Source organism: Phaethon lepturus, unplaced genomic scaffold, assembly GCF_000687285.1.
Source record: "Phaethon lepturus isolate BGI_N335 unplaced genomic scaffold, ASM68728v1 scaffold20787, whole genome shotgun sequence".
NCBI classification, from domain to species: Eukaryota; Metazoa; Chordata; class Aves; order Phaethontiformes; family Phaethontidae; genus Phaethon; species Phaethon lepturus.
In genome coordinates this window covers 1-15,590 of record NW_010551401.1, presented here as the reverse complement: position 1 = coordinate 15,590, position 15,590 = coordinate 1, and the positions used below count along the sequence as shown (strand labels likewise).

The 15,590-nt window shown below is 44.1% G+C and overlaps 1 protein-coding gene across 1 annotated transcript in view; it reads left to right on the top strand.

Annotated features, from left to right (window-relative positions):
- Positions 1–12,134, top strand: part of BCO2 (beta-carotene oxygenase 2) — a 21,123-nt gene extending 8,989 nt beyond the window's left edge. Inside the window, exons 3-12 of the mRNA XM_010290906.1 lie at positions 344–555; positions 2,046–2,161; positions 4,080–4,182; positions 5,392–5,520; positions 5,667–5,827; positions 6,803–6,970; positions 9,460–9,597; positions 10,306–10,488; positions 11,529–11,639; positions 12,021–12,134. Coding sequence (XP_010289208.1) covers positions 344–555; positions 2,046–2,161; positions 4,080–4,182; positions 5,392–5,520; positions 5,667–5,827; positions 6,803–6,970; positions 9,460–9,597; positions 10,306–10,488; positions 11,529–11,639; positions 12,021–12,134 — 1,435 coding nt within the window. The remainder of the gene's footprint in view (positions 1–343; positions 556–2,045; positions 2,162–4,079; positions 4,183–5,391; positions 5,521–5,666; positions 5,828–6,802; positions 6,971–9,459; positions 9,598–10,305; positions 10,489–11,528; positions 11,640–12,020) is intronic.
- The last annotated feature ends 3,456 nt before the right edge of the window (positions 12,135–15,590 follow it).

Sequence of the window (15,590 nt, the reverse complement as noted above, 5' to 3'; positions counted from 1 at the left end):
CCTACACAGAAGTCTGCAGAGTAATTGGTTTACCAGTATAGATTATTTCCCCCAAAAGTTATACATAGCATTTTCAGAAGTCCCTGAGGCCCACTTTCAAAAGTAATACAGGGAGCTCAAATCTCACTGAAAGTCAGTGTCTAACTTCAGGTCCCACAGCTGAAAATACACTTGATTTGTTTCATTCAGTTAAAATGTTTTCCCAGACTCATCACAAGGCTATGCATGTTTAAGCGTTCATGGGATCTGGGCATTAGCTTTTTGCAAATAATAATGAGGGAACAATATAGGAGAACATCATACAGTGCCCAGCTCTTGTTTTCCTATTTATCTCTTCTTGAAGATTTAACCATTGGTTTGATGGCATGGCCCTGTTGCATCAATTCCAGTTGAAGAATGGCACAGTGACGTACCGGAGCAAGTTTCTGCAGAGCAGTTCCTACCTGACTAACAGCCAGCACAACCGCATTGTGGTCTCAGAATTTGGGACGCTGGCAATGCCGGACCCATGCAAGAGTGTCTTTGGGCGCTTCATGTCACGCTTTGAGATGCCACGTAAGACGGTTTCTAAGAAATAAGAAATAATCTGTTATTTTCTTGGGGAGATTGTGGTCAGGTTTAAAGGGAGATGTGAAGAAGTCTGGTAGGCCTATTCTGAGCCCTTTGACCCCCTGGAACAACGACAACAAAAATGCAAGCTGGCGTCAGACTTAGCTGGAATAGGCACATTCAGTTTAATATTCTAGTGCCCCTTCAGCTCACTCAGTTCCAGAGTTTGTAGCAAATTTCCAACATAAATCTTTCCCCAAAGAACACCTAGTGCAGTCCTGATAATGAGCATTACAATCTGCCATTCTACCTGAGACACAGCTTTGCCCTTAAAACACCTTGCCTTGCTAAGCTTGTAGAGTAAGTGGGATAATCTTTCCCTTCCTGTACTAAGGTGCAGGAGATGATATGAGTAGGGTGAGAGATGGTATTGCACAGGAATGGAAGTACCATTAACTATAGGATTCTGTGTATGTCAGGAAAGAAATAGGCTTAAATGCAAGCAAAGTACTTTCCACTAAAACCAGAACAGACATAAAATTTGCAACTTGTTAGTCATGTGTGTGACCATTTTCTGCTTCTTATCTTCCCTGAGGAGACGGATCCTGTCCTGCCATGTCATCTGTTCTCTGCAAAGGTGGTCATACCTTCACTCATTGGTCTGCCTATCTCCCCAGCTCCCCACCCCAGCCCTCTCAATAAGTTTCAGAACTATCTACATCCCCCATCTTCTTTTCCAAGCTCCAGCAGTTTGTTCCTGCACACCCTTGCCTATTTGACTTTTTACACACACGTAGGCTATTCCTCACTACAAGAAGGCCTGTCCTCTGGGCTTTTCCTGTACCAGCTTCAGGCTCTGTGTTCACCACACACACAATGTTCAACTGGGGGAATTGCTTTTTCCTCAGCTCTTCTCAGGCACCTGACTAGTGAGTCTTAGCTCCCCTAGGAGTGGCAAGAACAGCTCTGGCTGTTGTGCACGTGTAGCTCTCAGAAGGCATCTCTCTGACTCAGTTTTAAAGAGAAAGAATAGGGAAGAAGAAGCATTCCCTGTCCAAGCTCTGTCACACAAATAGCATCCCTGCCCTCCCCTCAGCCCAAGTTGTAGCTTCAAGTCTTGCCTCTTTTGTTTCCAGTGCTGTAAATCAAACATGGCACTCTTCATGTGGCTGTCAGAGGAGAGGACTTTGGCTAGGGAAGAAAGGGAGTGGGATATGAAGAAATAAGAGGTCAGAAATAAAGGGCATATGGAAGTATGAAGATTATCTTGGCTTCACTGCAGTGATTTCCACAAGAACCAGTCCTTGTCCTTTTATCCTGAACTCACCCGTTCAGACAGTTTCCTGAGTGCCTTTGTAGATTAGTGAGATATTTTAATGAATCACAGAGGGATTAGTGTCATTACAAATGGGTTTATTTGTTTAAACATGTCTAACTTGCTATAATGTGATGTGAGATTAAACAGAGCTGTGTACAACTCTGTGATTTTGTTTCAGAACCAAGTGACAATGCCAGTATCAACTACGTTGTGTATAAAGGAGACTATTATGTCAGCAATGAGAGTATCTACATGTACAAAGTGGACCCGGAAACGCTTGAAACGAAAGAAAAGGTGTGGGCAGGTGGGATAAGGGGGTTAGCTTATGGTACAGGACAATCACTCCTTGCTGCTTCTAAGAGCAGCAACGGGGAACCCAGATTGCAAAAGATCTGATCGGTGCAGCTCTGGGCTGTAGCCGTAAGCATCTCTTTGTGGTGTGCTCTGAAAAATCTACTTAGCAGTAAGGCAGCTCTCATGAGTGAAGATTCAGTCACTGCCCACTGTAGCAAGCCAGAGGAGAGACAGATGTAGACTTGTTTCCGTTTGGGTACAGCTGGCATTCTTCCAGTGCACTCACTACTTGTCTGGACTTGTCTGTACCTACCAGTGTGTGAAGAACAAAAGTGCATACAGGAAGAAGTTAACATCACTGATGTCACATCTGTATTCTTGTCCTGTCTCTTCATTCTTCCTATCTGTTCCCTTCACCTCCTTCTTACACCCCCAGCTTTAAATACTGCAAAATGGTCCTTCAAAGTCTTAACTAAAACCTCTGTTGCAAATGGGTGGTGAGGTCAATATAAAGTCAAGTCAAAGTTCAGCTGTCACTTTATTTTCTCCCATGCTAGCAAATGAACAAAAAGTCAGAGTAGAAGTCTACCCATACACTCCGTGCATCGTCTCACAGGAGTGTGGCTCTATTTGAGGGAAGAATATGACTTGTGAAATGACGGCATAAGCTATATGTCCCCCTGCCTGCACCCTTAGAAGGGATTCGGGTATTTGCTGGGCTGGACAACCGTGAGAAGGACTGAGGAAAGATTCTGCCATTCCTGAGTCAGTATTAACTACTGTGCCTATATGTTATCACAGACTATTTAATATCACAAAATACCAGGCTCAGCACACCCTCAGATCTTGAGGGAGGCATTCCAGGAGTCCCGCCCTCCCTATAGGATCAGTTGTGAGTCATGAAGAAACTTTGTTTATGAAGTATAGCATGCTACTTGCATATTGCAATGGAGAGTTTGATGATTTGCTATTTTATTTGTTTTGTAAACCGTAATGCAGTGAGGAAAAGATGTGTGGGTATTTTTAGTTTGACCGTTCAGCTCTGTTGAGCTATTTTGTCATTAAAAAAAAATTCCCCTTAAGCTGCTTTTTAGATGCAGACTGGTATTTTTTGGCTAAGTGAAGAAATGGAAGGGATGATTTAACATTTAAACTCTCTAATTTGAGATGCCTTAAAAGGACAGGGTTTTCTAAGCTTCCAGTGGTGTGGCACTCTTTTCTACTGGGGCCTTCCAAAGGGTCTCAAGTTGGATACTTGAAAGCCCTTTTTTTTAAACTTCTGGAAAAGAAGCATATCTTCCATACTTTAATGTTTCAATGCATGGATTGATCTTCCTGCAACTTTCTCCTTCAGACTTTCTTCCCAACACATTCCCTCCACTGTCTGAGCCCAAACCACACCCTAACCCAGAACCAGGAATACATGTTAACAGTACTCACAGTTGTTGCTCTAACTGTTCCTTCTATTTGTAGACAGTGAAGCTAAACTGTTTTCTCTGTGAGGAGAGTAAACGATGACTGTCAATTAGCTATTGGTGCTTTCAGAAAACTTCGTGATTTTTTGGGGCAGTGACTGTCTCTTCATGCTGTCTGGTTATTACGTGGGGTCCTAGCTAAAATGCTCATACGGGCAACATTCCCACTGTCAGCACTTCCTGCCATCAGTAATGTTCATGTCTCCCAGAGAAATGGCTAGTGCTATTAGTCCCATTTTACTGATAGGACTAACACAGAGAGAAACACCGTTGATTTTCAAGGATTTCAGGAAGACTGCCAGCTTAAGTCCAGACCCCACATTAGGGCCGTAATCATCTAATTCTTCCTTAGACTTCCACGAAACCAACATCTAGAAAGACTGTGGCTTGCTACAGAGCAACAGGAAACTCCTATACTGACTGAAAATCTTTGGCATTTGCAGGTAGACTGGAGCAAATTTGTTGCAGTGAATGGGGCCACTGCTCATCCTCATTATGAGTCTGATGGGACAACATACAACATGGGCAATTCCTATGGGAAACATGGTAAGACTGGGCATGACCAGGCCTGGCTCGTGGGCTGGTGTACAGGCTGCTTCTCACTGCTGCTTCAAGGAGCAGCTGTTGAAGAAACTTCAGTGTCTAAAGAGACCTTGAAATTGCTGTTTCTCTTTGTGTCAAAATGGTGGCAAACCAGATTAGTTCTTATTTCAGGGTATCAGCCTGTGCCATAAAAATGTCTTCTCTCAGGAATTAGTTTCAGATGCTTCCGAGTTTGGCCTGTGAATATGCAACAGATATTCATATCCCCTCTTCCTCTCCCAAGCTTTGATGGAAAACAGGAGAATGATTTTTAAAGTCCCATACAGCGTTGAAGCCTCATCCAAAGAATTTTAACAATTAGCCACATATTTTCTACTTACAATAACTGTCTTTTGATAAGGACCGTAGGGGTTTATGCAGGAGAGAAGGTGGAATTTATTACAGCGACTTGGCTATGTTACAGCAAAGCTGAATTTTCTGTGATATTTTTCTTCTTCCCAAAACCATGAGCATTGCCTGTAATTGGGATCTAGTTACGCACTTTGACATGGCTGCTGAGAGCTAGAATTCATTGTAAGTTACATAAAAACCTTCTTGTTCAGGTGCCTGAGGCCTGTGAAAACAGCCACTGCCTTTTATTACGATACCTCAGGCTGGTTCCAGTTCACTAAGCAGTTTCCCAGTTTTGATAATTTTTCATTCTTGCTGTTTTCATTTCCTTTTGGCTTTAGCAATATCTAGCTTTGCAGCATATGCTGTTTTCAACTGGAGAGACCAAACTATAGATTATTTTTCAAATGTGCCATTCTTTCCTGCCCATATGCTCAGATCTGTTAAATGAGTGTTAAATGAGTCATCACCAAAGCTCAAAGTTTTCATTTCCTTTGATACACAAGATATGCACTTGGTTTTTTTCCTGATCCTGTTGTTACAGGGTACTCTAACATAAGTAATGCATTGCAGACAGTAAAATTAGATGTCAATCTACCAGACTGAGAAGATACTTCCTTTCAAGCTTCTTTTTTTCCTAGGTAATCCTCTGTTGGTTGTTTTATTGACTTGATAATGGGCTTTTTGTTTTCTGCTCAGTTTAGCTATGACTGTGGTTCCTAGTATTCTAGGGCAACAGAAGGGAACAGAACCCAACTTTGGTTTCATGAATGTGGACAGTCTTACGTCTTAGTGGTGTTGAATACCCTTTCTTCTTTACAGGGTCTAGGTATAATATCATTCAGGTCCCTCCACAAAAGTCAAACTGTAGTGACACATTAGAGGGGGCAAAAGTGCTGTGCTCCATTGCTCCAATGGATAAGATGAAACCCTCCTACTATCACAGCTTTGGTAAGAACGCTTTCTATCATCTCAAACTCTGTGGATTTAGCTTACTGTGAGGCAGAAAGGGCTGTTCACTGGCCCTCTGCCCCTGAGATTTTGTATCATCTCCCTTGCCTAATGCTTGGATGATATCTCCTTCCTTCTCTTTTAAGGGATGAGTGAAAACTACATCATTTTCATTGAGCAACCCATCAAGCTGAATCTGTTGCAGATTATCACTTCCAAACTCCGTGGGAAAGCCATTTCTGAAGGGATAAGCTGGGAGCCTCAGTACAATACTTGCTTCCATGTGGTGAATAAGCACACTGGGGAGGTAGGTGGATCTTTGGCCTTTCCAGCAGCTGTGCAGCTGTAGCTAGAATCTTAGATTCCAAGAGAAAAGTGCTGGGTAGTAGCCACAGGTAGCTGTAAGAATCAATCCAGAAGTTACTGCAATATAGGCTTTGTAAGGATGGGTGTAGGTTTATTAGAAATGGGATTACTTCACGCATTTTGTAGAAACATAGACTAGTTTGTGTTGGAAGGGATCTTTAAAGGTCATCTAGTCCAACTGCCCTGCCATAAGCAGGGACATGTTCAACCAGATCAGGTTGCTCAGAGCCCCTTCCCACCTGTGCCAGTGTTCCACCACCCTCATTGTCAAAATTTTTTCCTTACATCTAGTCTAAATCTACCCTCTTTTAGTTTAATACCATTACCCCTTGTTCTATCGCAACAGGCCCTGCTAAAAAGTCTGTCCCACTTTTCCTATAAGCCCCCTTTAAGTACTGAAAGGCTGCAATAAGACATCCCTGGAGCCTTCTCTTCTCCAGGCTGAATAGCCCCAACTCTCTCAGCCATTCTTCATAGGACAGATGTTCCATCCCTCTGATCATCTTTGTGGCCCTCCTCTGGACCTGCTCCAACATGTCTTTCCTGTGCTGAGGGCCAGCCCTAAAAGAACAAGTAGAAATAAGCAGTTTGGTATTCCTGGGACTGCAGCACAGGGACTGAAATGCAGTTCCCAAGTGCTACGGAGTATAGAAAGGTCAGTCATAGCCTGGGAATGATGCTATAGGGATGGAGTCATGACAGCAAAGGGCCTACCCTGGGCTGCTTTACAGTTTGGCTTTTCTTCATCTGGTTTTGCCTACGTACTGGCTTAAAGTAGCCATTCTGTAGTAACACAAGGGCACAAGACAAATGCCAAGGAATGAGTGGGGAATGAAATGGGGGAGAGAAGAGAAAACTCTGAGGCGTGGCTAGGATCTTTAGAGAGGAAATTTAGCCCATCTTATGGTCACTGTAGGTGCTGCCAGGGCAGTGGTACAGTAAGCCCTTTGCTACTTTCCATCAAATCAATGCCTTTGAAGATCACGGCTGTGTGGTCCTTGATCTGTGCTGCCAGGATGATGGAACAACTCTGGCTACTTACAAACTTCAGAATCTGCGGAGGAGTGGGGAAGGTCTAGATCAGGTAAGACGTTTGCATTTGTGTTGCATAGGATCTGATGCGGCAGCATGCTGCTTGAGTTACTTTTCTGAAGCAAGGGTCAGGTTAGTAGAATGGAGAATGCTATGGGGGACCACAAGGCACAGGATGTGAACTGGGGAAAGGAACCACGACTATATGTAAAAACTAAAATTATGACCTATTGATATGTTGGTATTTTTCTTTCCTTTCCTATCTTAGCAGATAATCTCCATGGAGCATTTCCTTGAAACTTTTAAAACTGGTGTGTGACACAGATCTCCATCAGCCTGGCAGAATGTACTGCTGTTTTAAAATCTTGTTTTTAATGATAGTTGTTTTCCATATCCCTGTGTAATAGAATTTTTCCCCCAAGAAAGTATGCAAAATAAGTTTCTGCATGACTTTTAAAGGGCAAAAGAAAAAGAAACCCTGCTGTTTAAAGGCATTACTTGAGAAAACCAGCCTTTATTATGTAAATCACAGAAACCCAAACATCACAGAAACCCCTACATTGTTCCTCACATTCACCTCACAATAGCATGCACTCATAAATAATTTATTATGTCCAACTCTGTGAAAAGCACCATTTAAAGCCACGTAAGAGACATTATTTTGCATAGGTCATACACTGGAAAAGTGGGGTTGCTTTCAGTTTCTTGTACTGCAGATGTGTTTATTGGAAACCCACCATATTGTGCGTGAAGGGCAGGCTTTTCTACAACATGTTCAGACAAATCTGAACTTCCTCTGTCTATGTTCCGAGCTGTCTAGAAGCAAGTCAGTTCTGATCTGAAAAGTGTACAGATGGGTCCCTGTAGGGTCATTTTGTTCTGCTTTCTTTTGTTGTTTTTTTACAAAGATGTGGGGAACATTAATTAAAGTACAGCATAGTGTTAATATGACATTTGCTCTGCAACCTGATTCCAGCTTTTGTTCACCATTCTCTGAGCACAAAAGAGCTATAATTTGAGCCCTCTGAAGGTGTCCTTATGTAAACATTAAGTGTATGTTTCCACCATCCACTTTCTTTAACTGATAAGCAGCATAGCTATTAAACTGTATACACACAAATGAGTGCAAGTCATTTCAGAACAGAATCTTAAATTTATGCTGCACCGAAAGACTAAAACATGCCTGAGCATGATTTGGCTGTTTTCCCCAAACCGTGCTTAGTGCTTTTCCTTGTTGACTAAACCATATTTTGTCTGGCAGAGTTCCTCAACCAATCAGTTTACTGTGAGCTACATAAAAGCTTTGAAAGGAGGGTTTCAAGATGAGCACATATGATTAAAGTGAAGTTTCGTGTTGCACTGGTGAGTTACAGATTGAAGTAACTGAAAAACACCAAAAGAGGGTCCTTGCCACTTGTTTCATTTAGAAGGCTTGATATTCAGAAGTATTACAGGTTCGAAACTTGGCTTGAACAGAACTTTTGTGGCAATTGTGCAATTATTCCTCTCATGCAACCCGCTGAATGTCTTCCACACTTGGAGCTGCTAGTTTGCTCTCCCATATGCTCCCCAAGTAACTCCACCACTACCCTAGACTTCCCAAACATGAAGTCCATGTGTACCTGAGAACAGAAGAGGGAAATCATGCAGGCCAACTTCAGGCATTGAACTGGGGTACAGTAGTCTCCTCCTGCTCACCTTATCATCCAGGGGAGAGGAAAGCTCCTCCACAGACTGATGTAGAACATTTAGTCAGATTTCCAGCCATCCTCTGGACAAGCCTCTCTGTCCATTAATTTGAGAGAGCCAACATTTATGCTCCGACATTAACAGCAAGCAGCATGGTCGGTGTCCGCATCATGCTGTCATCCCACAAAGATCTGAGACAGTCTGCAATCAAGCAGTTTTTCTTCTGAAGCTTTGTAACCACATGTAGCTTATATACTTATAAAGTTCTTCTTCCATCATAGTTCATATTATTTAAAATAATGTGGAAGTTTCTCAGTGCTTTGTCCAGCCTCAGGCTTCCTAAGTGGGACTGCTACGAATCACCAACAGGCCTGTAGAGGGTGGGTTTCCAGCAGGGGTATCCTCTCTGCTTGCTCAGCACTCCGGAGGTCCCATTTTCACTAATCCCTCTATTAGCTCATGGTCTTGGCTGGGCAAGAAGAGCCTAAGTCACACAGTCAGTGGGGCATATGTGGACAGGCTGTAAAAAGGATCAATATAAGTCTGTTCTGAATAAAATATAGCGCAGCATATGTCCCACTGATGGATTTGGAGGATAACTTAGTGATTTGCATACCCAACTTAGCATTAATTACTGTGAAAGCAATGGTGACCATCTTTTTGCTTTCTACTCTAAAGTACTGGAACAAGCAGATCCCTTAACAGAACTTGGTAAAACACATAATAGATAGAAGATGATGATTTCAGGGGTGGAGGAATGTCTAAAACTTCAGAATTGTTCCCTAAAAGGGCACTTAGCCCGAAATGCTACTCTCCTCTCTCCATCACCATAACTTTCTGTCTCTGTAATAGATTTATGACTCAATCTCCCGAGCTTTCCCTCGTCGCTTTGTTCTCCCACTGAATGTGAATTCAGACACACCTGTAGGGAAGAATCTGAACCCACTCTCTTACACATTGGCAAGTGCCGTGAAAGATGCAGATGGCAAGGTATGTATTAAAGACCTAACTGCATTTATGGCTGTGATGAGATTGCCTGCAACAGTTATCATCCTGTGCTATTATCTTCTCAGATCTTGCCCATCAAACAAGCAAGCAAGGTTTGGTCATTACTAAAATGGGACTCAGTGCTTTAGTATAAAGACTACCACATTGCCTTAAATGAAAGAGCAAAGACAGATTGTGACTCACTGAAAATGCCCAAGTGGATTATGAGCCTGTGTGATAATTGGCCAAACTTCAGCTTCTTCATTGACAAAATCCTCCATGCTTTCGCCTGGGTACAGAACTGCTCTTTGCTTCCAGCTCTGAACAGCCCTACAGAGTGGCATTCGGTGGTGTAGAACACATGTTGTCCCCTATGAGTGGAGTCATCTCTGTGTGTACTTTGTACATCGGATTGCTGAGTGCTGGACCTGGGATTTTCTGAGCTAGGAGTGCAGGAATACTTGGACTTGCTCCTGTTTTTCATATTAGACTGGTCCTTGAAGTTTCCAAGGTCTGTGATGGTCAGTGAGTTCTTTGGATGAAACAGATAAGGGAGATGGAGTTGGTGCTTCTACCTGCCTCAGTGCGATGTCAGGTTCATCTTTAAACATTTCTTCTCCACAATGGTTGCGCAGTGGGTTGGTGGGACCAGTCAGGTCTTCTGCCCAGCCAAAGCTAAACTGACACTTGGGTAATGCATACTTTTTCTAGGTCTGGTGCACACATGAAAATCTCCACCCTGAGGGCTTTGAAAACGTTGGGGGCTTGGAGTTCCCCCAGATCAACTACTCTCGGTACAATGGTAGGAGATACCGTTACTTTTATGGATGTGGTTTTCAGCATTTGGTTGGAGATTCCTTGATCAAGGTTGATGTGGAGACCAAGAATTTCAAGGTGAGGTGAAGTGAGATTACCTTTTTTCAGCAATGGGAGTCATTCCACTGAACTGGCCTTGATGATGTGTCATTTACTAGGCAATTTACTCTTTAGGGGTCTTTGTTCAAATGGGTCTGAGATGAGATTCCTAATTTCATCTCTCCCCTCACACCTTATGAATGTGGCACACACGAAACAGAAGAGGATACCACTCCAGGTTCCTAGAGAGATGAGAGAACAGAAAGGGTTGGATAAAGTATGCATGTGTCTTCCAGGCCAAAGAAGAGTCATCTTTTACCAGACAGTACAGAAGATACCTGAGTAGCATAGGCAGTTGTAGATAAACTGCCAAAGTATTTATGACTTGGGCAAGAAACAAGGTTTAGGATATTTCCAACTGCAAACACAAGCTGGGATTTTTCCTGTGTCTCCCTTAAACAGGGAATAATGATCTCTAAAGTGTTAAACATTTACTAATCAGAGAGTTTCCTGGAAGCTAGAAAGAGTTAGGAATCCTCAGAAAGAGACACTCATTTTAATTGTTTGCTCCAGATACTAATTTTGCAGTAAAAGCTCCCTCCTTCGGCATAGCTTTGGGCTGCTATGGCCCTCCCTGCAATAGGAGCAGAGCTATGCCCTCAGGTGGTGATGGTGATAAACCTCCTCTCTGCTGGCATGGCACCTCTCCACACTGCCTGGACACAACATGGTCTGCACGAGAGTGGTGTAAAGGTGGCTGTGCCGGCTAGGATGGTCGTGTTTTCTGAGCTTGTAGCTAATACCTGTGCCAGCGCAAGCTGTTGGATGAAATGAGTAAATAAGAACCGTTTTCACTGCCTGTTTCCATGATGCCTGGCACAATGGGCATGCTGTCACAACACTGACACCATCATACTATTGAAATCAAAAGAATTAATTAAAAAGTTGAACTATAGGTTTCTTGTAGCACAGAGTATGCCTGTGTATCTGTGGGGTGCACCCCAACCTGCAACTCTGCTAACTGTAGTAGACAAGTATTAATGAAATTAAACACATCCATATGTTACTATGCTTGCTAGATTTGGCGGGAGATTGGATCCTACCCATCAGAGCCTGTGTTTGTGCCGGTACCTAATGCCACAGCAGAAGACAGCGGAGTCATCTTGTCTGTTGTGGTCTCCCCCACTGAGGTATCTTATTGCTACTAGTTCATCAAAGTCACATAGTTTTAGCTATACTTTCTAAACCACAAAACTGAATTTGAGGCACTCTGGCAGATAGTTCTAGCACCATGCTCCCCGAGGTGTGTGCCTCTGCAACGGCCAAGCACAGCCAGACAAACTTTGAATAGGAGTGTACCTTGGAATATCAGTGTTTCTTGAGTGGCATCTGTGACTATCAGTGCTCCTGGCCAACTGTCTTAGAAGGTTTAGTCTGTATGGTCTGGTTGTACCTGACCGCATGGCCTGGTTTTACATTTGGGGTCCCTTGTGGGTGACAGATATAGTGAGTTGGACAGTGGAATGAAGTTCAGCCTGGGCATTCATTCTGGCTTTCTCTTCATACTGCAGAACCAAAGTGCTTTCCTGCTTGTCTTGGATGCAGAGACCTTCAGAGAATTGGGGCGAGCAGAAGTCGCAGTGCAAATGCCTTATGGATTCCATGGCATCTTTACTTCCCACTGACTGAAGACCTTGCCACCTCCTGTAATTCAGGGCCAGGTCAGGCCCAGAAAGAAACCTCTGCTTTCTTTTACCTCCCACCTTTGCATTATGCCCTGGCTGAAGGAATTCCTTTCTCTATGATAACCTCCAAGTTACTGCTGAATTCCTAACAATATACAGCAAAAGGTCTGAGGAAGGCGGAAGCCCCTTCACTCAAACAGCCCACTGCTTTATCTTAATTTTCTGACTATCTTGACAGATCAGTTAGCAGCAGTTTACAAAGGCTGACACATGTAAGGCTTGCAAGGGAGAAAATAGAAACTAAGATGACAGTTACCTTCCCTTGGTAGCAAATGCACTCTGAAGGGGAGAGCATATTGGTGCTCAGGGCAGTGACTTTGGCTGAAATGTGTAAAGCAGAAGAGAGGAGTAAAACCAACTAGTAACATGTAGGCCCCCATTGTGTAAAGATTCCCTTCACTGAAACCCAGAAAGTAGATGCAAACACACAGAAGCTGTACTTGTAGTGCTTTTCTCTGTACACTAACGGTGGCCTCAAATAAAACCTTGTGAAGTTTTTTCCTTTCTTTCCCTGCCCTCACCAGACCCACAGCCAACTTTGTGCTGACACACACCTTATTATGTTATATGGTCTTGCAGACCTGCACGATGCATCTTTGCCATGCTCCTGCTTAAACAGCATAGCTGGATACAGCTCCAATGGCTAACATTTCCTGCCTCCCTTCTAATTCAATCAGTATGAAGCATGTAGCATTCCACTGTGGCCTTGATATCCCTTTGCTCTTAAGCTGAGCAGATCAAACTCAAACACCCTCTCATACGCTTGCTTCCTCAACCAGGCTCCTGCAGTTTTTGAACTCTGAGGTGTAGGTGGATAGGTGTGTTGAGGGAACCTCTCTATAGCTGCTCACTTGCAGGCTCTGCCTTCAAGGACATTGTGAAAAGCAAAGGCTTCCAGGAGAATGGATTCCCTTCCTAGCTTAAGGACTTTTCATATTGCTTCATTCTGAGAAGCCTGGAGAATGTTTTGAACCACTTCCTTGAGCCCTTGTGCCCTAGGGTTTGAAGGAAGGCCCTTGCTTCCTATTTGTAAACTTGCTTTGTTGTTTTTTTTTTTTTTGACCCCTGATGTTCTGGAGGCCAACCCAGACAGAACAGAATCAAATCAGAGCTGAGTCTCTGTATGCAAAAAACCCAGCTTTAACTCCTCTCTGACCTTTCTTCACCTTTTAGATCTTGGGAAAAGACGAGGGAGAGAAACAAGGGCTGTATACCAGGGCTGCAGCACTGCGAGAAGGCAGAGGGAGAGGCTTATGCCAAAGCTGATCTCACAAAGCCACTGGACGGCCAACACCTCCCGTTGCTCATGCTCCAGTCCTGCCATCGGGCTGCGTCCTCTGCTGCAGCCGGCCCCCTGTTTGTGAAGCGCCACATCGGCCAGTGGAATTGCCCTCCTGTGGCCTGTCACCCACAGTGGGGGGGAACAATCCCCAGTGAGGTCGCACCCCTGGGACTGGAAGCTGAATGATGCTAAGGAAGCGCTTAATGACAGGGGGTAGAGTTCTGTCACCATTGCTGCTCTTTTTTAAACTTTTTTTTCTTGGTGAGGTGGGAAGGGGAAAGGCAGTGTCAGAGGTTCATGTGCAACCCCGTGTTAATTGCAACCGGCCAGAGTACCCAAGGCAGGGCTGTGGATCAATAGTGCAGGGGAAGAAAGATGCCCTCCAGTGCCAAGTCCGTGCTGTGTTTATAAAGCTGTGCTTTAACAGCATGCAATCCTAGCCCCTGCCTGTGTTGTGTGCACACAGGTTGCGCTCTGTTACCTTAAGAGCTGTTTTTTCTCCTTTCTTGTTATACAGAACTTGAGGTTTGGAGTTTTCCCACTCTGATAAACTGGCAGATGATACACTCTGTTATTCCTGGGGCACCAAGAATTTCCAGGAATTAAGGGAATACACTGATGCAAGTACCCCCGTTCAAACCCTTGCAGCACTGAGAAATCTAGGTTCCACCCCCCTCTCCCAAAGCTTTCTGAAAATCACCACACTTTATGAATTCCTCTGCTTGAACTCCATGAATGTGATTAGCAGACTGCACTCCTTCAAGTCTGTCAGGTTCATAGCCATCCCAGAGGTCAAATGAGTTTGCCAGGATAGAAAGGGAATGAATAGGCCTGGCAGCCCCTTCCTGTGACTGGTGCAGGCAGCGATTGCTGTGTACAGTTACTTTATCTAAACCATCTCAAATCAGGCACATGACCAGGGAGCAGGGCATTCTCAAAGGTTTAACAATAACTCCTCAGATACCACAGTGCTGCGGAGTGGACAGACCTCAGTTATTTTAGGTGGGTAGGAATTAGATCCATGAAGTTTTCTCAGTCTCTTCAGGTGACTATTGCTTTGTGAACTGCTTGTCTTTGGATTGCTGTGTAAACACCTTACAAGTGCATTCAGAGCCCGACAGCTTTCCTTTGGCAAACCTACCCCTGTGTACTCATGTATTTATAAACACACTTCTTGCAATTGTCATAATGTAAGAAAATACAAGCAAGTCAAACTGTTGGCCCACAGGTTAAATCATCGCTAACATTACCTCTACAGGATAAATGAGAGGATGAAATGCCTTGAAAGAGGAACGACAGTGAAAAGACAAAAGGCAGGGTACACAAATTTCAGGCCTCTGATCTGGTTCTGCAACAAACCCCAGTCCTGCCCTGTAGAAAGCTCATCTGCTGTTTAAGCTGGTCTTGCTTCACTACTGATGCACTTTTTTCGGTGCACATCTCAACTCGTTCCGTTCCTGGGCCTCACATCCACCAGCCTAGCAGCCTAGATAATGCAAACAAGGAACTTTGACATAGTCCAAGGTAGTCTTTGTATATGTTCTCTAAAGCAGAATTTGAACTAAGCTGAAAGGTTAGCTCATCGGTACCCAACAGCATTACTTCTCCCTGTATCATCGTACCAAGCCCACTTGGACATAGATGAACAACAGCAATTTGAACTGGAAAATGCAATGCATGTGTTTCAGTCTCATGTTCAGTCCTCCAGAGCTGATCCTTCTCCCCGCTGGAAGCCCATGTAGAAATGTTTTAACACGTGCTTCTTATCCTCATGGTGGTTGCCGTGCATTTGATTGCTGTTCTCAGAGAGCGTCCACTTTTCTGCATCACTCAGTGGTGTAGTGAAAAGCGAGCTACTAAGCTGGTGTAGGAAAGCCATTTGCTACAGATCACAGCCACAGCCCATTGGAGCTGTTGTCATACCTCTGTGTTCGGTAGGGCTGACACAGTGGCTCCTAACAGCCTTTTTTTCCCTCTCTCTGTATCACTGGCTCAGTATGTCTGCAGCAGACCTTGGCTGCGGAGGAAGAGGCGCAGCCGAGCTGCGGCACGGACAGAGTAGGCTCGTCGCCCGCTTGCACGGCAGGGCACGGCGCGGGGAGCGTCCTGCACCC